General features: G+C 36.4%; 1 protein-coding gene across 1 annotated transcript in view; it reads right to left on the bottom strand.

Moving 5' to 3' along the window:
* Positions 1 to 25,465, bottom strand: part of dock5 (dedicator of cytokinesis 5) — an 83,697-nt gene extending 58,232 nt beyond the window's left edge. The window contains exons 1-14 of the mRNA XM_048209273.1: positions 25,274 to 25,465; positions 16,517 to 16,600; positions 14,151 to 14,191; positions 13,976 to 14,031; positions 10,985 to 11,081; positions 10,675 to 10,823; positions 10,295 to 10,430; positions 8,111 to 8,268; positions 7,047 to 7,128; positions 3,792 to 3,921; positions 1,983 to 2,055; positions 1,637 to 1,779; positions 369 to 494; positions 80 to 204 (exon numbers count right to left, since the gene is read on the bottom strand). Of these exons, the coding sequence (XP_048065230.1) occupies positions 80 to 204; positions 369 to 494; positions 1,637 to 1,779; positions 1,983 to 2,055; positions 3,792 to 3,921; positions 7,047 to 7,128; positions 8,111 to 8,268; positions 10,295 to 10,430; positions 10,675 to 10,823; positions 10,985 to 11,081; positions 13,976 to 14,031; positions 14,151 to 14,191; positions 16,517 to 16,600; positions 25,274 to 25,316 (1,443 nt within the window). The 5' untranslated portion in view covers positions 25,317 to 25,465. The remainder of the gene's footprint in view (positions 1 to 79; positions 205 to 368; positions 495 to 1,636; positions 1,780 to 1,982; positions 2,056 to 3,791; positions 3,922 to 7,046; positions 7,129 to 8,110; positions 8,269 to 10,294; positions 10,431 to 10,674; positions 10,824 to 10,984; positions 11,082 to 13,975; positions 14,032 to 14,150; positions 14,192 to 16,516; positions 16,601 to 25,273) is intronic.
* Between the last annotated feature and the right edge of the window lie 281 nt (positions 25,466 to 25,746).

Below are 25,746 nucleotides of genomic sequence, written 5' to 3'. Positions count from 1 at the left end.
CAAGCGATGGTGTGGGAATCTCCTAATTGCGCTTAGATATTAATGTTAGTTAATATTTAATGTTATGGGGTTTCTTTACCTCCATGGGATTTCCTTCTTCATCCAACACGCTCATTATAACTTCTACATTTTTGGGAGTTTTCTTCTTGCCACGATCAAATTCTCCTTGTAGCAGTGTAACATATATATCATTCCTTACATAGCCTGTAGAGAAATAACAGTTGCACAGTGGGTTGACTAGTAATGGTCACTAGAGTATCTGAGTGAAGAGACGACTGCAAATGGATTTACTGAAGAGGGTCAGAATGGCTTTAATAGCACTATTGCTAAGACGAAGATGTTTCAATCTGAAAGATGTGCAGACCAACCTGGCAGGATAATTTCAGGAAAGCCCATTTTCCTGACTATAGCTGTTGTGCGATCCACAACATGAGGGTAATCTTTTTTAACCTGGAACACGTCTCCAGGGAGCAGCTTTAGGGTCACAAACAAACCTGAAAGCAAAAATATGCCTTTATAAGGTTAGACGGGTCTCGTCAGTCAACAAACTCCTGGATGGATGGATGGATGGATGGATGGATGGATGGATGGATGGATGGATGGATGGATGGATGGATGGATGGATGGATGGATGGATGGATGGATGGATGGATGGATGGATGGATGGATGGAGGATTGTATGAATGGAATGGATGGATGGATGGATGGATGGATGGATGGATGGATGGATGGATGGAGGGAGGGATGGGATGGGATGGGATGGGATGGGATGGGATGGGATGGGATGGGATGGGATGGGATGGGATGGGATGGGATGGATGGATGGATGGATGGAGGATTGTATGAATGGAATGGATGGATGGATGGATGGATTGGATGTAATGATGGATGGATGGATGAAGGATTGTATGAATGGATTGGATATAATGATGGATGGATGGATGAAGGATTGTATGAATGGAATATTGGATGGATGGATGGATGGATGGATGGATAAGAATAAAGAAAGAAAATCCTTAAAGTAATTTAATGCATTCAATTTTAACTCAATTTAAAACAACATTAGGAAACTAAATATGTGTTTACATGCAAAACAGTAGATTATTTTTTCTAGAATAGTTTTTTTTTTTTGTCTCAAAATTATTAGAGTTGAGTGGCAACATGTGATAAAGCCAATAAAATTTATAACAACAGAAACTGAGACGTACAGATGTATACTGAAATTAACAGCCAGGATATTTTTATGCAATATTTTCTTGCAACTTACTAAAACATTTTAAAATAGAAATTGTAATGTTTACACAAAAAGTGTCACACTATTTGATTTGTAGGGTTGGTAATAATCATACCTGACAGTTATAGTAAACACTGTGCCATATGGGTATTGAAAAGAGAGAGAACTGTTAAAACTGGGAGATATTCATATTCAAAGCCAAAACATCCTGAAAGACGGGCATATTCACATCTCATTCTGTCTCTATGTAAAACAGTTTTGATCCTGTTTTCATGCTCTCAAACTTTCCAAACATTCGACTTTCATACAACAATCGAGAAACTTCCGTAAGGTCACAATTGTCCCCAGAGCCATAAACACAAGACCAAAGATTAATTTTTGGGCTTATTGGTCTGGATTTACCCTGTCCTTTGTGGTTGACCTCTCGTGTTGCAATGACTTTGTTGAAGACGGCAGCGAGTGGCTCATTCTCGCCAATGACACGAGACGGGATGAGAGGAGACATGATTAGCTGCCTCTGACGGATGTATGTTTCCATGGCAATCCTAGGAAAAGAGAGTCCAAGAGGAGAAGGACAAAATTGAAGAAGAAAAAAATATCAAAATGTAGCCTAGGGCTAACAGTGTATGATGGACTCTGCCCAAGATAAACAACAATGCATGAAGAAGAACAAAGAAAAAAAACATGAAAAGAGAAATTATAATCATGCAAATGAAGGATATTCTAATCTCAAAAAGGACACACTCACTGTTGAAAAGGGATGAAATACTGCTTATCATCATCATCAATTTTCCCATGGGCAATATCTGTGATATCCATGACTGTAAACACAAAGAAACAGGAGGCTAGAGCTGATCCGAACCACAGATACATTACATTTAATTATTACATTCTGTATTGTTCACGTTCCCTTAGAGAGAAAAAATAACTCGCATTTTCGAAGTATTGGTTTTGAGATGTATTCTGAGGTCAAATATGTGGCGCAAACTGTTCATTTGATCTTCCTGAATATGTTTCAATGTTGATAAGAGATTCATTTTGAGTCTATAGAAAACTCAATATCAACTTTTGATTTGGAAGCTTGAATACCAAATGAACCAGACTCTAAATCATCTTCAAAATCAGATTATTAAATCTTAGAAAAACATCATTATTCGGATGGATGGATGGATGGATGGATGGATGGATGGATGGATGGATGGATGGATGGATGGATGGATGGATGGATGGATGGATGGATGGATGGATGGATGGATGGATGGATGGATGGATGGATGGATGGATGGATGGATGGATGGATGGATGGATGGATGGATGGATGGATGGATGGATGGATGGATGTTCAATGAATAATCAAATCTTCAAAGTCAGATTATTAAATCTAAGAAAAACATAATTATTCATGCTGCCTACCAATAACTTGTCTGTGCTCAGGTTTAAAAAAAGGCAAAGGATGAATGTTATTATCATGTCTTAAGAGCTTAAAATAAAAATTGCCTCAATTTTCTTCTTGAAAAATACATTTCAGGCATTCAACCTGTTGTTTTTTTTGTCTACGGTATGTCAAATAATATAAAAAAGGTCAAAACACTTGACACAACGAAACTATTTTCAGCAAATGTGGGTCGCCTTTAGGTTTACATCTCTTCACAATGTAATCATTTCATATTAGCATTATTGAGTTATATATTATATATTATTGAGTTAGACCAACAAGGAAAGATAGTAATAGTAACGTCAAGCCTACTTGCACGAGTGAAAACTTTGAACTGAAATATGATAACAGGAGAAAGAAACTCACTGTTGAAAAGCAAGAGAACACTGTAAGCAGCGAGATGTAAAACATTATGCATGCTTGACTGGGGAAAAGTCATTCTTTTCAACAGCAAATCAGCAATATGGATAAATAATGTCTTTTGTTCAGTTACTTGACATATTATGAGGCAGTGCTGAAGAGCAAAAGAGTAAAAGTGTGTAGAAACACTGACTGATTCTCTCAATGCAATTCAACCCTTGTTCACACACACATGACATCTGTAGGTTAAGATCTATTACCACAAAAATGATGCTGAAGATCATGAAAACAGACAAAAAGTGTATTTGCAGTAATGCACTCATATTCCAAACCCAGCAGCCAAGACAGCTGAAGAGCTTAGAAGCAGAAACGTGACATTTGTGCAGTTCTTTTTAAAGCACTTACATGTAGTCAGTAGAACTAAATGAGTGTAATTTGAGCTGTTTGAGTCGTCCTGTCGAGGTGGAACAACTTTACTGTTTGTTCAAGAAAGGCAGAGAGAGAGTGTGTTCAGGAAATCTGCCTGAAAACAATCGATATTTTTGCAATTCAGTTCCAGGATGCCACTAGTTCTGTGTTTATTTTAACGGGAACACTACGGTTTGTTACACCCCAGTACGTCATCATGTAAATGTTTTGTGCGTGTCTGTTTGATTTGTGCGTTTGTCCACTTTGTTTCCGCTCTCTGAAGTGTGAAATGAAGAGAAGATCCTCTGGATCTTCTACAGCTATACCATCTATGAATAATAACGCATCTAAAACCTGCTACTCCAAACGGCCTCCTCAGCCCTCCTGTGTGTTTCTTTCCGTCCTTCAGCTCCATGCAGCCCACACGGATGATCTGACACACCAGGAAGAGGCGCTGTCTGATAAGGTCACTGCTGCTCAGGTCCTGAACACAGGGATGTCACAGAAGAAGAACAGCGGGAAACACTTAAAATTATTCAAAATGATCCCATGCTTTTTTTCCTCATTTTTAGATTTGCTGTTCAAACATTTGGGGTCAGAACATTTGTCTGTTTACTTATTTGTTTGTGACAGTTAAGACTTTATTCCAAAAATATATATTCAATTAAATGCTGTTCTTTTGAACGTTCTATTCATTCTATTGACTGTTTTCAATAAGAAGTGTTTCTTGAGCAACAGATCAAGATATCAGAATGATTTCTGAAGGATCATGTGACAGTGGATATGTTTCCTTCCAAAGTTGCGAATTTATCTTGTGAAAGATCATCACTTCCTGATATAAACTGGCTCTAAATATCAATAAGAAAATGGAAGTTGCTGCAATAGGAGGAGCCACTTAATGTAATCATTTTCTTATAGCCTATAATAAAATGTTGGGACATTTTTTTAATTTGAATAAAATAAACTAAAAGACTTTCAAATCACATGAGCCAATATTTTATTCACAAAAGAACATAGATAACATGACAAATGTTTAAACATTCAATTTTACGTACAAAATGAGCATCATTTAATGCCTGCTACAGGTCTCAAAATAGTTGAGACGGGGGCATGTTTACCATGGTGTAGCATCTCCTTCTATTCAAAACAGTTAGAAGACATCTGGGCATCGAGGTTATGAGTTTCTGAGTTGTTGGAATTTGGTCCCATTTTTGCCTGATATGGTTTTCCAGCTGCTGAAGAACTCGTGGTCGTCTTTCATTTAATGATGCACCAAATGTTCTCTATAGGTGAAAGATCTGCAGGCAGGCCAATTCAGCACCCAAACTCTTCTACAACAAAGCCATGCTGTTGTAATAGCTGCAGTATGTGGTTTTGCATTGTCCAGTTGAAATACACAAGGCCTTCCCTGAAATAGATGCCGTCTGGAAACCTTTATATACCTTTCAGCATTCATAGTGCCTTCCAAAACATGCAAGCTGCCCATACCGTATGCACTTATGCACCCCCATACCATCAGAGATGCTGGCTTTTGAACTGAACGCTGATGATACGCTGAAAGGTCTCCCTCCTCTTTAGCCCGGAGGACACGGCATCCATGATTTCCAACATGTAAATGTAAAATTTGTACTCGTCTGACCAAGGAACACTTTTCCACTTTGAAACAGTCCATTTTAAATGAGCCTTGGCCTACAGGACACGACGGCGCTTCTGGACCATGTTCACATATGGCTTCCCTTTTGCATGATAGAGCTTTAGTTGGCATCTGCAGATGGCACAGCGGATTGTGTTTACCGTCAGTGGTTTCTGGAAGTATTCCTGGGCCCATTTAGTAATGTCATTGACACAATCATGCCGATGAGTGATGCAGTGTCTTCTGAGGGCCTGAAGACCACGGGCATCCAATAAAGGTATTTGGCCTTGTCCCTTATGCACAGAGATTTCTCAGTTTCTCTGAATCTTTTGATGATGTTATGCACTGTAGATGATGAAATTTGCAAAGCCTTTGCAATTTGACGTTGAGGAACATTGCTTTTAAAGTGTTCCACAATCTTTTTACACACTTTCACAGCTCTTCCCATCTTTTCTTCTGAGAGACTCTGCCTCTCTAAGACATCCCTTTTATAGCTAATCATGTTACAGACCTGATATCAATTAACTTAATTAGTTGCTAGATGTTCTCCCAGCTGCATCTTTTCAAAATTTCTTGCTTTTTCAGCCATTTGTTGCCCCCGTGCCAACTTTTTTCAGACCTGTAGCAGGCATCAAATTTGAAATGAGCACATTTAGTGGATAAAAGTGTAAAATTTCTCCATTTAAACATTTGTTATGTTATCTATGTTATATTGTGAATAAAAAATTGGCTCATGTGATTTGAAAGTCTTTTGGTTTTCATTTTATTCAAATGTAAGAAACATCCCACCATTTCTGGAAATCGGGTTGTACTTGAGCCTCAGAGCATGCAGACAAAACGCAATAAATTCGGTCATGTTATCATGGTTTCAGAGACTGATGTCTGCTGTTTGGGAACAAGTCGTGTAAGACAGTTCTGAGAGGTAATAATTATACCAAACCACTTTGATGACATACTTTGCTCAGGCATTTCAGAATGACCAAAACAGCATTTCAGATTCTGTGCAGCGAGAACGGTCCACTGGTTGGTCCAGTTATGCCGTTGTGGTGAGAAATCAAACCCCCCCAGGAATCAGGTCTCCTTTAGGGCCCCAAGTAATCCCATTTGTTCAAATGACTTTTAATGGGTAGTATTTTAACACCTGATTATAATTCCTGCAACATGTTATGATTTATCTAGTTTATAATGCATTACAATGACCATTAATGTCTTTTAAATTACATGGTTTCATAAACTAGTATATAACTGAAGCTCTAGGTTGTGAAATCAAGCATTTCTTGTTCTTACTGTTTTTTAGTTAGCTTATGTACTAGCATGGCATACATTTACCCGATTAGCCTGCTAGCTTATCTTTTTGCTTCCAATATCTGTTCCAGTTTGTTTTATTATTCAATACATAGCCATTAATTTTATATTTCAAGCATGTTGTGCTTACAATAACAACTTCTGATCAGGTATTACCGATTGGGTACCAAAGGAGACCCGATTCCTGGGGGGACTCGATTTCTCATGACACCGTCCCATCACAAAGTGACTTTTTTGATGCGCAGAGGAATTTCTTAGGCCTAGGCTAAATGTGTTTCCATTATAGTTTAAGAGCATGTTTGCTTATCGGATCAAAAATGTATCCAACTCAATTTAGCGCATTTGAGTTTTTTATGCACATTTTTTAGAATTTATGCGCATCTGGCCATATCCATCCAGCGTTTTGTTTTTTTTTATTTTTTTTATGCGATATCCCAAAATCTGCATTAAAATAGGTGGATGGCAACATAGCTACGGAAGACTGGAGTAATGATGCTGAAAATTCAGCTTTGGAACACAGCTGTAAATTACATTTTACATTTACTGTTTTTACTGTATATTTGATTAAATAAATGCAGCCTTGGTGAGCAGAAGTGAATTCTTTCAAAAATCTTACTGATCCCCAAACTTTTGAGCAGTAGTCAAAAACCTGTTCTTTTAATCTTTGTTACCGTGAAAAGTGCAGGAAGGTTGTTGAGTTTTTCGATCTCTTTCGGCATGCCTGTGCTGTCCCACCGCACCAGGAAGTTTTCACTGATAGGACAAGACCAAATGTGTCACGAAAACATTTACTAACCAAACTAGGATTGTGAGCAAAAGTGTGCCTTATATGACAAGCTTAAAGGGGTCATACTGAACATTTCTATCACTTTGTTGAGGTCCACTTATAATGCTAAATGTCAATTTAATATTCACAACCATTTTCCATCCTCATCAAAACTCCACTGGTTTTAGAATGGGCCACTTTTCAAGTTTGGATTTAATAAACAGTTTTAATGGACTTGAGTTCTTGAGTCCAGTATGTTTTAGGGTTAAATTCTCACTTTTAACTAGTTACTTATTATCATGCATATTACTAGTATATTGGTTGTTTATTAGTACTTATAGAGCACATATTAATGCTTTAATCCAACCCAATACCTAAACTTAAACGCTACAAAAACTACCTATTAATTAGCAGCAATTTAGGAGTTAATTGAGGAAAAAATTGTAGTCAATAGTGAATACATGTACCCTATACTAAAGTGTTACCGTTTTCATAATAAATTATACTCTTTTAATTCAAAATGTCAAGGAAAATTTGATGATTCATGACACAAGCTCTTACATATAAAGGCTATAAGACAGAAAAGAAAATATAGAACTGAAAGCAAAGAAGCACATTGACTAGGTGTTTTATATATCTTTTGAAAAACTATTTCGTTGACTTGTAAAGAACAGAGGAGTTTTCAGTCTCTCTCTTACATAAAGCAACTCAAAATAAAATAACATGCTGAAATAAAATAACATTCATTGTCCAGTTCGTGCCATAATATTTTCATCTCAGAAACTGACACAAGCACACTAGCTGTTCATTGTGCAATATACTGGTGTACTTCAGCTTTTAAAGAAGTAAAACTTAGCCAAGCATTTACATATTTCAAACAGGAGTCCATATGCAGCAGACATTCTACACTTTTGCCCTTCTGCTTTTTAAAAAAACAACACATAGAACAAAAGGAAGAGACAGACTCACCTAATAAATTCAGACTTGTCTGGATCATATAATGACATGAAGAGTTCTGCGTCCTCTCCGATGTTGCATACGAAGTTTTTGAGATTCATTAAGAGGCTGTACGTGTGCACGCCGCTGAAGAGGGCCTGACGCCGTTTCTCCATGTTCTGAAGCCGCATCTACCGGTAAAGAACAGAGAAACTTCAGTAATGGAGACAGAAGTAGTGGACAGTTTGACTGAAGTTATGTAACAACAGTAGTGCAGGTTCTAGCAATGCCAAGGTCATGGGTTTGATTCCCAGGGAATGCATGAGCTGATAAAATGTATACTTGAATGCAATGGATAAAAGCATCTGTCAAATGCATAAATTGTAAAATTTGACAATTTAAATGTAACCTTCAAAGACACTTGAGATGAAACTGCAAAAAATGCTTTTCTTAGAATTTTTGTCTTGTTTCTAGTCCAAATATCTAAAAATTCTTAAAATCAAGAAGCATTTTCTAGACAAGTAAAAATAATTGTCTTGTTTTCAGAAAAAATAAGACAAAATTAAGTGAGTTTTTGCTTAAAACAAGCAAAATACACTAGAAAAATTACTGTAAAAATGTACACAGTAAAATATCGTTTGAATGTTGATTAGGGAGGATTATTAATTATCAAGAAACATACAAAAAAAGCGCTCATGCAAAGAACAAAAATACCTTTTTGACACACTTTTCAGTTGCAAGTAAATTAATTAATAAATTATTTATTTGCGATATATAAACAGATAACCAGCTGAAAAATGTATACAGATTTTTTTGCTATATATATATATATATATATATATATATATATATATATATATATATAGAGAGAGAGAGAGAGAGAGAGAGAGAGAGAGATACACACACAACCATTCAAAAGTTTGGAATCTGTACGATTTTTTTTGTTTTTAAAAGAATTTTTTTCTGCTCACCAAGGCTGCATTTATTTAATAAAAAAAAACAGTAAAAACAGTAATATTGTGAAATATTATTACAATTTAAAATAACTGTTTTCTGTTTGAATATATTTTATAAAGTAATTTATTCCTGTGATGCAAAGCTGAATATTCAGCATCATTACTCCAGTCTTCAGAGTCACATGATCCTTCAGAAATCATTCTAATATGATGATTTGCTGCTCAAGAAACATGTATGATTATTATCAATGTTGAAAACAATTGTGTACTTTTTTTCAGGATACCTTGATGAATAGAAAGTTCATTTATCTGAAAAACAAAGCTTTAATAACATTATACAATACCGTTCAAAAGTTTGGGGTCAGTAAGAATTTTTATTTTTATTTTTTGAAAAGAAATTAAAGAAATGAATACTTTTATTCAGCAAGGATTAAATCGAACAAAAGTAAAGACATTTCTAATGTTACAAAAGATTATATTTCAAATAAACACTGTTCTTTTGAACTTTCTATTCATCAAAGAATCCTGAAAAAAAATATTGTACACAAATATTTTGTACAATTGTAAACAATAAATGTTTCTTGAGCAGCAAATCATCATATTAGAATGATTTTTGTAGGATCATGTGACACTGAAGACTGGAGTAATGATGCTGAATATTCAGCTTTGATCACAGAAATAAATTAGATTCAAACAGAAAACAGTTCTTTTAAATTGTAATAATATTTCACAATATTACTGGGTTTAAAAAAAAAAAAAAAAAAAAAATTTAATTAAATAAATGCAGCCTTGGTGAGCAGACGAAACTTTTAAAAACATTAAAAATCTATTCCAAACCTTTGAACAGTAGTGTTTTTTTGTTTGTTTTTTTAGCTTTTTTTGCTTCAAAGAGGATTAATAAAAATTTCCACCTCCTTGTGCAATAAAAGGTTAACAGATATTTAGCCTATTTATATGTCAAATCATAACATCAGAATAACCAACCAGTGTATCAGTTTTTTCTTTAGCAGTCCATTTGTATCCTTCCTAATTAGATTAAGACAGCTATTCCTGTGAATTTACATTGCAATTCAAACCATGCATAATACAGTTAGAAGCCAACTATTTTAAGTAGCCTACTCATCAAATCCAATTTGGCAATAGTCAGGTGCTAATTCTGGACCCAGGGTTCAACATGCAACTACAAAGAAAATATTTTCCTAGTACCAGCGTATATATTATACCAATTTGATAATAAACAGAGCAAAAACAAGCGTTTTACCTTCTCCTCCTGTATCCTCTCATCAATACTGAGGGATGCTGACTCATGAGCCCTGAACAGACTGACAGTGCTGGTGCATTCGGGGTCTAATGTGTTTCCGGCTTCATCACGAACCACTAAATCAAGACCCAGAATCCTGTGCAACAGCCGCAGTCATATTTTACCACACAAAAGCACTGACACATCCTCCCTGTATTATCATCATCAATTCTAAACAGTTGTACTAAAGCATTCCATCAACTTAACTTGGTTCATAATTCAATATTTATGCTTGAGGATATCAGCAAATCACATATTCAGACATTCAAGCCCCTCAAATGAAAAGTTATCAAAATATTTGTTTGGTGAAACGACATGAGGTTCGGGAAGCTATATCACACCTGTTCCCATAGTCGATTTTCGCTGTGACTTTCTTCCTCAGCTCCACAAGGTCGTCGTTGGGAAGCGTGCCGGACACAATCTGCGAGCGGTACTCGATCAGACTGTAGGCCATCTGCTGAACGTTCCGGAACAGCGTGGTCTTGTTGCTCTGATATGTAGACAAACAGGTGATTAAAAATGATATCACAGCTTACAAAACACTATGGATGGGATTTGTCTTTGTTGAACAAACACATCGTGGGAAGCTCTGTGTTGAGCTGAAACGGACCATGAGTTCAACTCAAACAAACCGCAAATAGGTTCACGTACCACGTAAAGCTTGTGCCATATTTGTGTCCATTCTCGTAGAGTGGTGCCAATTTCGTGGACCAAGGGCAAATCTGTAGGTACGACAGTCTCTTGTTTCCTGTACATCAACAGAAGGTTAGTAGAAAAACGTGATTCGGTCAGGTTCTCAAATAAAATGTCTTTTGCAGTTATTTAAACCTGAGAGACCATGGGCCTATTTTAACAATCTATACACACCGATGAAGCATAACATTATGACCACCTTCCTAATATTGTGTTGGTCCACATTTACTGCTAAAACAACCCTGACCTGTCGAGGCATGGACTCCTCTAGACCCCTGAAGGTGTGCTGTGGTATCTGACACCAAGATGTTAGCAGCAGATCCTTTAAGTCCTGTAAGATGCGAGGTGGAGCCTGCATGGATCGGACTTGTTTGTTCAGCACATCCCACAGATGCTCGATTGGATTGAGATCTGGGGAATTTGGAGGCCAAATCAACTCGTTGTTGTGCTCCTCAAACCATTCCTGAACCATTTTTGCTTTGTGTCAGGAGCATTATTCTGCTGAAAGAGGCCACAGCCACCAGGGAATAATGTCTCCATGAAAGGGTGTACATGGTCTGCGCCTATGCAGCTCCATACGCAACAAACTGTGATGCACTGTGTATTCTGACACCTTTCTATCAGAACCAGCTTTAACTTTTGAAGCAATTTGAGCTACAGTAGCTCGTCTGTTGGATTGGACCACACGGGCCATCCTTCGCTCCCCACGTGCATCAATGAGCCTTGGCCGCCCATGACCCTGTTGCCCATTCACCACTGTTCCTTCCTTGGACCACTTTTGATAGATACTGACCACTGCAGAGTGTTATTCCTGATCTATATATATATGTGACCAGTCACGGAAAGTAGGGACACAAGTCGGTTTTGGGGCATTTTGAGTTATTCACAGATTCTGAAAGTGCAGTCTCCAAGCTTTCCAACGATGTGTGACACATGGAAATCTGATAATATTTGGAGAAGTTGTGGCCATTTGAAGGTAGGCAATCAAGAAAGCTCAAGAGGGAGAAAAACCCCTTTAAAGTTTGTGCAGTTCTCACCTGTTCTCACCTGCTGGGAGTGACAATAGGGCTCATTTACATCTCATTTAGATAAGCCATACCCCCTGTAAAGCTGCATGGACCGCATACTATTAATAATAAAGGTTAATGTGCATTGTAAATGTCAGTAATTTATTTTTTTTTACTTTTATAAAAATGATTTAGAGGCTGAAATATGTGACTTTTTTGTCAAAACTCTATTTGAACTTGTGCATTGTAGATAACATGTTGCAAGACACTCCTTTAAAATCTGCCCATCATTTTTTATGTTATTATTTTAATGTTTATGTAAAGAAAAAGTACATATTGATGCTAATTTTATTTTTTATTTGCTGGTTTTCCACATAAAACTTGGTGAATTGACTTTTTGAACAGGATTCTGTGATAACCGTGATCATTTTGGTCACTAATCATGAAATGAAATGTTCTCACCTGAGAAGCCTGTTAAAGAAGAATAGGCAATCCAGGAAATAACTGGACTAACAGAGGCCAGAGATCGCTAACTATGGCTATTCAAAACACTTTTCAAGACAATAAATACACGATTGAGGCGATGAATGCATGTATTGACTGAATTTGCGTCTGAATAGCGCTGGCTCCGTGGGCGTGGCCGCATTAGCGGATAATGAGCTGAATCACGGACTTCTGACATGGCTCTCTTTTCATACAGATTACATAAACACAGAAGGTTTGTTTTCGATTTGACTTACACATTTTAAAACTTGACATTTCAACATTTTTTCAGACATAAGTATAATTTTTTTATGATTAGTATTCACTAAGTTACAGTTCATTTTCTGAGAACTATCAGATTGGACTTCGTTCAGAGGGAGATGAGAGATCACGCATCATGTTAGTTTTCTTTATTTTTCAAAAAGCACAACATTTTGTTTTTACTCTGAGTGTACACAAATAAAAGAAGACATTCTATAGTTTCAATTGATATATATTACTTATGTCTCTATGACAAAATATGATGGAGTATTTTAAGTCTGTTTTGCTGCAATGTGAAAAAAACCTGCAAAACGCGCCGGCGCGTTACCCGACTCCAGAGAGGTAATGTCTTATTATGCCGCTTTCATCGTCGCTCAGATCGTCTTCAGAATCAGTGAGCGCTTGTTCATAAGCATCCGGCTTGTCGAAGAAGTACTTCAAAACATTTTCGGTGTAACGGCCACGGTTCTTCATTGAATTTTGATATCAGCTAGAGCCGGCCAGAGCGCTGCATAATAAGTAGCCACGCTTCCCAGTATGGAAATACACACAGACATGACACGCCCCTACTGCGTGCTAGAGTCTCCGAAAAACAAGCCGATTTCGACCTCAAAATGTACGCTTTTAAATATACCAATACTGCTATCTCAAACACGGAAAGGCTTCTTCATGATCTCAACTAACAGATTCTGCAAATAAACGAAAATCACCAATTTTGAAAAAAATGCTTCTTTCTCATTTTGCTCGAGAGTTGTGCTGCCGACTTGTGTCCCTGGATTCCGTGACGGGTCACATATATATATTACATTGAGAATTGAGGAAAAAATAAACACTTACTTATAAGATTGTTAAATTTGGTCCAGAACAGTCAGCAATTGTGTCAGCAATGCAGCAATGACCATGTTGTGTGACTTTGGCATGCTGGGAGATTCAGACTATATTTTCTTGCCAAATGTGTTGCTATGACACATTCCAGAGCATTTTAACCCATATTTATGAATCATGCATATTTAACTGCTTTGAACTGCTTTGAACAAGTGTTACAATCTCTGAGAGCAAACGAGAAAACCGCAAGCCTGCGGTAGATGACTGGAACTGTAGACTTTTCTGACAGCACATGTTTAATTAAGTGATAAGTGATAGACATTTTGTCATTAATGAATTATAGAGCATAATTAACAAATGATCTGCCTCTTACCCCGTTCCCTCAACTTTGGCTTCTTTCAGATGAATATAGTTGGCAGGGAAAATGCCCTTTGAAATAAGACAAAGAAGCATTTGTGAGAACCCACGCAATTCATTCCGCCTGCTGCAGAATGTCAGGTAATGATTAGATTGTCATTTTATCAGTAGGATGATAATTATCCCAACACCTTTTGTGATTTCTGTCGTAGTGTGTATCCTCGGTACCACCCTGGGAGAAGGAGAGAGAAAAAATTAACAGATCTTTGAAACAGATGATGCCACATGGCAGATGCTGGTCTATATTATTTATATAACAGAATGCGGCAGATGTTCTGTTCGTTCAGAGTTAACAATATCACTAATGAATATATTGAAACTAGGGTAGGTCTAAATAACAAATTCAGGTTTTCTATTCTTGTCTCAATCATATTTACAAGAAGACAGACATTACATGCAACACTACAGTGTCATAATTACCAGTGGGAAACTCTGTATTGTCTTTAAAGGGTTAGTTCACACAAAAATGAAAATTCTGTCATTAATTACTCACCCTCATGTTGTTCCACACCCATAATATGAACGAAGGTCTTACGGGTGTGGACCGACATGAGGGTGAGTAATTAATGACAGAATTTTCATTTATGGGTGAACTAAACCTTTAAAGCTCAGCTTTCTGATTTGGGGGAGCGTAAACTAAATAATAATGGTGGAAGCTTATTGGTATCAGTAATATAATAATGTTTTCATTGTGAATGTTGACTTGACAATTTAGTTTGAATGCATTTTGTGTGCTGTTGAAGAAGAATATCTATAAAGCTTGCCAGAAAATACTTATTTAGCCAGTTTACATGGAAACAGACTTGTACTAAATTTCCTATCATTCTTTGTTGCAGTACAAGAATGCTAAAATACACAGATAAAGCATCAATTGTGTGCATAATGCACAATCATTTGGCACATATTCAAAATTATATTCATTTTGTTGAACTAGTGCTAAAAATTTTCCTGTCTTTTTCAGAAAGTGAAAATGGAGAGAAAACTTTTCAATCAGGCAAAAATCACTTGAATTTACATCACAATTTTAACTTCCAAGCTTAAAGGTTTAAGTCCTTCACATGTGGACTGGAATTTTAAGATCAGATGGTAGTTTTACTTAAAGCTGCATGTGAACAGCAAAGTTAAAACACTTGTCCACAAAAATATTAAGTAGCACAATTTGTTTTCAACATAATAATCATAAATGTTTCTTGAGCAGCAAATCAGCATATTAGAATGATTTCTGAAGGATCATGTGACACTGAAGACTGAAGCAATGATGCTGAAAACTCAGATTTGATCACAGGAATAAATTGCATTTTAAAATATATTCAAACAGAAAACTACGGAAGAGGATTAGGGCCAAGCAATAATAAAAAAATAAAACTATCTCGAGATTGAAGTTGTTAAATTTCGAGAAAAAAGTCGAAATAAAATGTTGAGAATAAACTCATTAAATTACAAGAAAAAACTCGTTAAATTTCAAGAAAAAAGTCGAGATAAAATGTTGAGAATAAAGTCATTAAATTACGAGAACAAATTTGTTAAATTATGAGAAAAATGTCATTAAATTTCGAGAAAAAAAGTCGAGATAAAATTTTGAGAATAAACAAATTATGAGAAAAAACTTAAAAATTTAAAAAAATTTAACGACTTTTTTCTTGTAATTTAATGACTTTATTCTCATAATTTAACGACTTTATTCTCAACATTTTATCTCGACTTTTTTCTCGAAATTTAACGACATTTTTCTCATAATTTAACTAATTTGTTCTCGTAATTTAACGACTTTTCTCGTAATTTAATGACTTTATTCTCAACATTTTATCTCGACTTTTTTCTCGAAATTTAACAAGTTTTTTCTCAACATTTTATCTAGACTTTTTTCTTGAAATTTAACAAGTTTTTTCTCGAAATTTAACAACTTTAATCTCAATCTTTTTATTATTGCTTGGCCCTAATCCTCTTCCGTAGAAAAGTTATTTTAAATTGTAATAATATTTTACAATATTGCAGTATTAAGTCAAAATCCTGTATGACTTTCTTTTTCTGAAGAACACAAAAGAAGATATTTTGAAGAACATTGGGGTCCAAACATAATTGGACCCCATTGACTTTCACTGTATGGACATTTTTTAAAATGTCTTATATGTTTCACAAGAAAAAAAAAAAAAAAAGAAAAAAGAAAAAAAAGAAAGTCTTGCATATTTGCAACAACATGCGGGTGAGTAAATTCTTAGAGAGTAGAAAATGATCATGGAAAAAAACTTTTTTTAACATTATAAATGGACTTTGGTCAAATAAACTGCTACAAAGTGTAAAATATGATCCTTTTAAATCCTCTAAGCAAATACAGTATGCCGTTTGTGTGTTGCAGGCCATGAGTGCATTAATTCAAACATCTCTCAAAGCATCAACACAACTGGGATACCCCAGATTATGTGTTCAGTGCAAGTGAGAACACGCTATCAGAAAGTGTAGGTGGACGTGTCACGACACGCTGGAACTCAACACTCACCTTCAAACGTCTCAAGTATGTGTACCGTGTCCCCCACCTGAAGACTCAACTCTGGCTCTCCTTTGGCATCATAGTTATAGATAGCTGAAATTTAGACAAAAGGGTGTCAGAGACTGCAGAGAGCAAAGAGAAACCAAAAAAAAAAAAAAACAAGGCTGCTGTCTGTCCTGTGAAAGAGGGAAAAAATGACAGCGCACCAACTGTTGCACAAGTTCTTAAGTGGAAAGTTCTCAAGTTCTGCAGGGAAACAGCCACTTGACATGTCTGACGTCTATCAGCATGACTCACAACAGCCAAATGAAACATAAACTCCCAGTGAGATTACAACAAAAAGTGATTTTTAGAAGATAATGTGAGTTTATTTTGCTCCTAAAAACATGCCATCATGATGCAAGGACATTGCTTTGCAGTGATACGGTGTTCTGGGTAGTTATATTTGTCAAACGAGTCCACATCAAGTCTCTATAATATAATAAAGACAACTTTAAAGGAATAGTTCACTAAAAAAAAAATGAAAATAATCCCATAATTTACTCACCCTCAAGCCATCCTAGGTGTATATGACTTTCTTCTCTAATCTTTCGGAGTTATAAAATATAAAAAAATATCCATGCTCTTCCAATCTTTATAATGGGAGTGAATGGTACCTTTTTTTTTAAAAAAAACATACGGCTCCTTTATATTATTTATTATATATGTGTCAAGTTATTACTAACTTTATAAACTATAAATTTAAGGCTTTTATTAACCCCCTGAGGTCGCATGGATTACTTTTCAAATGGATAGATGTGCTTTTTTGGCTTTAGAATATTGGCTACTATTCTCTCCCATTATAAAGCTTGGAAGAGCCAGAATATTTTTAATATAACTCCGATTTTGTTTGGCTGAAAGAAGAAAGTGCTATACACCTAGGATGGCTTGAGGGTGAGTAAACTATGGTACAATTTTCATTTTTGGGTGAACTATCCCTTTAAATACACTAGGGCAGCCCACTAATATTCTACTAATCGTTTGTCGACCTCAAATATGGCTTATAATTTGAAACATGTAAGTAGTAGCAACTTTAAAATGGTGGTTCACTCTAATGATAAATGTGCACTTTATTAGGCACATATCCAAGTGTTTGAGCGATCCAAGTGAGGAAGCTAAAGTATAGCTCTTACTGCATGACATGGAGGCGCCGCCGCGATCACTTGCATTTTTTCCTGAAACCACTTAAAATACGGTGTCATTTTTGGTCATACTGATAACAGTAATACATCATTGCAAACTAAAGGGTCTTTTTGTGTAAACTCTTGGTCTCTGTGAACCTGAGCGCGTCAAAAAATAAACCAAAACTCTGTGTATACTTGCCTCACAGACATGAGAAATATATCTATAGAAAGTTTGAAATGTCAAGCGATTGTCAAGTGGAAAACAAATATTCTCGGATTATGTAATCCGTATGAAATGTGCATATAGGCACGTCCACTACTGTGAAGATGACGAGTTAGCATCATAGATTTCATCTCTGCGGCCAAAAACACAGAAAACATCAATAAATTATTCAAATGTTTAGACAGTCTCCTGGCTGTTTTTTCATGACACATTAATAATTATTACTTCTGCTTGAGCATTGATTAGGCAAATTATATATTGTATACAGATAATTAAAGGCTCATTCTTATGATTTATATGGCTTATTAATATACACATGTGATTAGTCAACTTATCGCTTAAATTAATGACTACTAGTCAACTAAAAAATCTTTAGTTAAGGCAGCCCTAAACTAAACTATATAGGGATGCACTGATATGAAAATTTTTAGCCGATATCGATAACCGATAATTCTTCATATTTGAAAGCAGATAATCGAAATATTGGCCGATAAATCTAAATCAAAATAAATTTATATAATTTTTGAGAGCCTGATTACAAAAAAAAAAATCTCACCATTAAAAGCCATGTCCAAAGCACACAATTATAGTGTTCTTATCATAATATTATATAGACTGTATTTTCCTTTTTGAAGTGATTTCAATAATATTCAAGCATTTCAAAACAAATTAAGTGTCTCAGTAGAAGGAAATAATCCATTATTTATCAGCTTTAATATATCGGGCTGATGATAACATTACAAAATTAACATCTATTGGCCGATTTATTAACTCACTTATTATTGCTTGCAATTTATTATGTTTTGATGATGATCCTGTCTTGGTAAACTCAAAATAAAGCTTAACCTCAAAAGATACAGTTTGGGTCTTTCAGAATCAGCAATAGTAATAATGATGCTTGCCTTAGCAAAAAACCCATGCTGTTTATCCACTAACCCATTTCACCATGCTGTAGGGGATACAACAGACGACAAGAGAGTTTGTGATGTACTAGGATGCAATATTGTCTTGCACAAACAGCATCTGAAATGTTGGGCACTGCACAAGTGCCGATTCGTGGAATGTGCACACGCTAAGAGGGGCTGAGTGCTTTTCTCATACTAGTAGTAACATTTTCGAGCTGTTGAACTGCAGATGAACCTGAGAGTTCATGTCTGCACTATACAAAGCCTGAGTTTTCCCTCCCTGTTGAATGCTGAAGGACACTTAGTGGGAGTGCAAGATTTCCTTGTGCCATGCATCTGCCTCCACACACTGCTTTCCATCTGCTGAATACCCATAAAAATGATGTATGTGATAAAAAACTAAATCTAGGAAAGTTTAGCACACTAACACAATTATGTTTGCATCACTGAATCGTTTTTTTCACTGTAAAGCTGCTTTGAACCAATCTGTATTGTATAAGCGCTATATAAATAAAGGTAACTTGACTAACCTCCTCATTCCTCATACATATATTAAATGACATTACAGAAACAGAGTCATGACAAAGTAATCACTGAAACATGATTGGCTGATACTAGGGGTGGGCAATAAAACAGTTTGCCAACCCATTTACCCGAACTGTCCAGTATCTTATCTCAATGGTGCAAAACAGTAGGGCTACACAATATAGGACGAAATCAGCAGATATTCTTTTTATAAGAATATAAATATAAATATATATATATATATATATATATATATATATATATATATATATATATATATATATATATATATATATATATATACATACACACACAGATTAGGCATAACATTATGCACACCTTCCTAATATTGTGTTGGTCCCCCTTTGTGCTGCCAAAACAGCCCTGACCCGTCGAGGCATGGACTCCTCTAGACCCCTGAAGGTGTGTTGTGGTATCTGACACCAAAATTTTAACAGAAGATCCTTTAAGTCCTGTAAGTTGTGAGGTGGAGCCTCCATGGATCTGACTTGTTTGTTCAGCACATCCCACAGATGCTCAATTGGATTGAGATCTGGGGAGTTTGGAGGCCAAATCAACACCTCAAACTCATTGTTGTGCTCCTCAAACCATTCCTGAACCATTTTTGCTTTGTGGCAGGAGCATTATCCTGCTGAAAGAGGACACAGCCACCAGGGAATATCGTTTCCATGAAAGGGTGTACGTGTCAAAGTAACATCCACATGGATGGCAGGACCCAAGGTTTCCCAGCAGAACATTGCCCAAAGCATCACACTGCCTCCGCCGGCCTGCCTTCTTCCCATAGTGCATCCTGGTGCCATGTGTTCCCCAGGTAAGAGACGCACACGCACCCGGCCATCCACGTGATGTAAAAGAAAACGTGATTCATCAGACCAGGCCACCTTCTTCCATTGCTCCGTGGTCCAGTTCTGATGCTCACGTGTCCACTGTTGGCTCTTTCGGCGGTGGACAGGGGTCAGCATGGGCACCCTGACTGGTCTGCAGCTATGCAGCTCCATACGCAACAAACTGTGATGCACTGTGTATTCTGACACTAACAGGTGTTCTTAAAAATCATGAGAATTATAAATTCAGTCCAGTGTGCATATAGTGTTGACAGACATACACAAACGTTCATAAGTTTGGGATCATGTTATTAAAGAAATCAATACTTTTATTCAGCAAGGATGCAATAAATTGATCAAAAGTGACTAAAGTGATTCATAATGTTATAAAATATTTCAAATAAATGCAGTTCTTTCTATTCATCAAAGATACATATTTTTTCTGGATTCTATGTATATATGTTTTGCTTAAATCTCCCACTCGTAGTTGATGCATTAAACAATAAAAAGATAAACTACAGCTAAAAAAGAATGGTATTTTTCAATGCAGCACTATCTACAGCGCGCTGACACTCAGCCCAAGGGAAAAAGGCTCAGGCCTTGTTCAGGCATGCACATTGTTCAGTTCAAATAAAGAATCATAGATAAACCGAAAAGCTTGAGGCTACCTTTCACAACATGCTTCCACTAGCGCACTGCAGATCTCAAGCACACTCAACCGATAAATCTTTGCCGTGGAAAAGAAGCGGACAGAAGTATAAAGCAACTTCTTTCGGCTGAGTTTGTACAGAACAAGTTCATTACAATCTGACATACTGTTCTTTGCACTATGAAGAAGAAAATAAATGTGCTACCATATCTCATAACTTCCACAACTCGTAAAATCAGCCTATAAACTTCGGTCTGGTTCGCTCAGATTAATCATTTACAATACAGGTGCGTGAAACTTCCCGTCCACACCCAAACAAATCTAGAACTCAAAGAGGAGTGTCAAACACAAAGGAGAATTTCACCACCCCAGGCTACATTTACAAAGACAAAAATACCATTTAATCCATATTAAGACCTTTTATCACTTAAAAAAGCTGTCTCGGTCTAGGCATCACAGACAATGCTTCAGTTCACACACTAGGCACAATTTGAGCGTGTGATTTGTTGTCTGGGCCAAATGGGCCATAGAGGTGTCACAGTGCTGAGGCCTGGTGCATGCTGGGATGTGGGCTGTGCTAACAGGCTCCATTCTGACCGGTCTTTGTGTAGGCTTGTCTATGACATCACTGACAAGCAAGTCACACACCAGCATACTGCCACTTGTCATTTTGCCGTAAGCATTTATTATGCACTTTGTGCCATGATGACCCGAGCCATTACAGAGAGCAGATGTGTGATGGCGCTTTACAAGGGCAGTGAAATTAATGCCCTGTGGTTTTAGTGACATGCTGAAGTCAAGTCATGGTGCAAAAACAGCTCGAATGTGTGTGACTAGAATTCAGAAGAGATATTTTCTGTTTAAGGACTACAACAAAAAGCTGGTTGGGACTACAATGAGCTTCTTCCTGGGTTAGTGACATCACAAACCTTAAAATTTACATAAACCCCACCCCCGAGAACACACAACAAAGGGGCTGAGGCCATGTTGGGCTGCTTTAGAGAAGAGGAAGAGTTGTTGTAGTAGAGTGTTGTTGACAAGCCGTCATTTTACACCGGACTGCTTCACAAACGAGGGTCAATTCAACACTGGATTTGCACAAAAGAAGAACATGACGGCACATGCTAGTCGATGAGTTGAATCAACTCCACAGCAACTACATAAATGTATCCACTAACCATTCAGAAACGTCCAGTTTCATTCTAAAAGTTGTAACTTCTTCCTGAGTCTCTCCATCAGTGTCGACTCCGGTTTGAACAATGTAAGGCTGAACACCGTTACTGACAATCCTCATTTTGGCTGTGTGAGATTCTCCAGCTTTGTTGATGTTGAGCAACTGGAGCACGAGCTGTTAAAGCTCCGCCCTCTTCTGGAAAGGGGGCGGGAGCAGCAGCTCATTTGCATTTAAAGGGACACACACAAAAACGGCGTGTATTTGCTCACACCCAAACAGAGGCAAATTTGACAAGCTATAATAAATGATCTGTGGGGTACAGTGCTTCCCACAGGTTTGAAATATACTGGTAGCCGGGTGAAAAATCCTCCTATTACCCACGGCACAAAAATGGTCTACTACATGTGACAAACAAATAATGTGTGATTTTAACAGTATTTTTATTTAATGAAATTAATTTTAATTTCATAGCATATTACATTTAATTACATACTAATATTATGCATTATTATGCATTGTAAATTATGCAAAATTACAGCATTTAAATGGTTCACCTTTTCCTATGTTCTCTTTGCTGTCATATATTATCTCTCTCAGTGAAAGGGACACAGATTTTACTAGTAAAATTTATAAAATGAATAATATATGTGTCAAATAATGTTCTAAGTCTTTTCTTCCTGTGGGGGAGACTACAATAATTTACTATGAATTAAATGGAAATCAAATTAAATACAATTTATCGTGTAACCAAAATACCAATAATGCCCAAAAGAAAAAGAAAAAAACTTAGCGTGTGACTTTTAATTATAAACAAGCCCGAAATACACCGGGACTCTTATTTTGAAATGTCTGTACTATTGCAGGCTGATCCTTCAGATTCTTACAATCATCTAAAACATTTTATATAAAGGCCATAAAGTAGACTTTGTAATAATTCATCAGCTTGAGTTCATTAGCAATCGCTTGGCATAAATCTGCGCTTTTCATTGATTGAGAATCACTTTGAAGCAGTCTGAAGCGCTGTTGCGCGAGCTTGTAGAACACGCAACAGCGTTGCTTTGTGACTTTGCAAAATGCAGCGCCTGTGGGAATGTTAGCGGGAATAAACAGTTCTGATGCACATGTAATGAGCAGGCATGAAACGACTAGTTTATCGATCGCGGATGGTTTCGCTATCTTGCGCGGATATAAAAGTATAAGAGGATAAAAATAATAAAAGCAAAAATGTGTCTCCAAATATACTTGGGCGGCCGTTATTATACGTGGGCGGCCCGCCCAAGTAAAGTCTATGTGTGGGAAGCACTGGGGGTATTTTGAGCTGAAACTTCACAGACAGATTCTGGGGACACCAGAGACATATATTGCATCTTGTAGAAGGGGCATAATAGGTCACCTTTAACAAATCCTCACCAGATGCAAAAAGCACCTTTAATTCAAATTCCTCGAGTGTATGTCAAAGTCCTCGGGCAGGAAAACAGGCCAAGACTGCTTGATGTCTGACCAAAAGATTACATATCCCTTAAGAACGTTCCACCACAACAATCATTCCTGTGTGTGTTAAACTGGCCAGCTGACCGCTCTTGGCATAAATACTAAGTAGAGTATTGCACCAGAGGAATAGAATAAATACATGTAAAACAACCAGGGTCAGAAATGAACCAGCACTGAAGGGGAAAAGGTCAACAAAAGTGGTCCAAATATTAAAATGAGCTCTAAATATGAGATCTAACATGTACAGTATGTCATAATATTATAATCTAGGCCTGTATAGTGAAGAGTTTAATATGGGTTTAGTGCCTCTGTAGAACATTTTAAGAAATCGCACCGACCCTACACTATTGAACAGTGGTTGTTTTTGTAAATTATGACAATCATAAACTCCAGTCCAGTATGTCCAAATATTGCACATTCAGATTCAAACCATTATCAAACATATATTTTTATACATTGACTGTTCCAATAAAAAAAAATGACATATATATATATATATATATATATATATATATATATATATATATATATATATATATATATATTAGTGCTGTCAAATCGATTAATTGTGATTAATCGCATCTAACATAAAAGTTTAGATATTTGTATATATATATATATATATATATATATATATATATATATATATATATATATATATATATATACACACAAATAAATATCATATATTCAGACTTTATATGTTAGATGCAATTAAAAGTGATTAATCAATTTGACAGCACTATATATATAAAATTAGGAGAGCTAAAGAAAGAGAAAGAGTGCTTAAATCTCTCACCTCTAGCTGGTGCATTAAACATTAAATATTAAATTTATTCCCTCTGCAAACACGGCAGTTACTGTTTCAGAGGCAAGTGTTGTTGAATGTGTAGATAATATAAAGTGCATTTTTGTAGTGGAAAGCACTAAACGTGAAGAAAACAGAGACTGGAGAATTACATGAAGCCTTTACTGTGTTATAATATCTTGTGCATTTTAAGTCGATTTAATTGTCCTGAGAATTTAAGTCATTTCAAATGAAGCATGTGATATGAATTGGATGATTGGAAAAATAAATGCAACTCCATAAAGATGCATCTGAAAAATAAAGGGCGGTTTCAGCTAAAAATTAAACTGCACAAGGGTAACTTACACATAATATGTATATTAAAAAATAGTTTTAGATGGAGTACAGCATGTTAACTAACCACAAATGTATGCAAATGTCCTTTATTGTTGTTTGTGGTTTGATAAGGACATTTGCAAAACAATCCAGCAACTCTATATGTCACTGAGCAGTGTGAGATAGAAGAGTTCCTTCTGTTTGGCTTTATGGGTGTGTTAACCTGAGCTCATGAGCACAGATTAATGTGGCTGGAAGGGAAATGCTGTTTATGACTGTGATCACTGTAACTCTGGCCGCTCTGTTGCTGTATTTATTGTAATTGTATTGTCCTGTCAAACCTCCAGGAACAACATTCACTGCACTGTGTACTTATATACAACAATGAAGCAAACTATACTAAAATAAACATGTTGTTTGTGACCCTACAGTGCGATGAGATACCCATCCAATCTTCTGTAACGAAATGTCAACAAATCTAAACCCTTTGGCTATATTAAACCATCTGAGGAGTTTGTGTGTAATAACTTGACAACTTTTCACACAGGTATCAGAAGCGCGTGTGTGTTCAGGTAAAGGTGCGGCTGAACGCTCCTCAAACTCCAACGCAAGTTTCCAGAGTGAAACATTGATTAAAAAGTAACAAAAGCGCGTTGAAAGTCACTCACCCACTCCATATTTCTCTCTTTTAGTGGGAATCCAGAGCGTCATGGCAGGATAACTTGAGAGAAGTGAAATAAATCATAGGAACAATAATAGTGCTGTGGAGTTGCAGGGCTGCAGCGGTCCGCACATCACAGTTCCGGTGTTACGCAAAGAACCGCTCGCTGCGCGCGTGTGTGACGCGCCCTCGGGCTCGCGCGCACTTACACATACATAACACAGAGAGAGAGAATTTCATTGAAACCTACATTTTTAAACAGCTAAATATTAAATAATAAATACTTAAATACTAAAAGTCGTCAATGTGCTAAAATTCATAGCTAAGATTTGGTTTAGAGTGGGTTAGAGTTAAGGTCAGGGTAAGAGGCTAGAGATTGATCAATGAATGTCCTCACAAATATAGTCATACAGACGTATGTGTGTGAGTGTGTGTTCATTTTTATATGGATTCAATGTTTGGATAGATAGATAGATAGAT

Source organism: Megalobrama amblycephala, linkage group LG12 (assembly GCF_018812025.1).
Source record: "Megalobrama amblycephala isolate DHTTF-2021 linkage group LG12, ASM1881202v1, whole genome shotgun sequence".
Classification (NCBI taxonomy): domain Eukaryota; kingdom Metazoa; phylum Chordata; class Actinopteri; order Cypriniformes; family Xenocyprididae; genus Megalobrama; species Megalobrama amblycephala.
The sequence above is the reverse complement of the archived record's forward strand: the minus strand, read 5'-3'. Positions and strand labels throughout refer to the sequence as shown.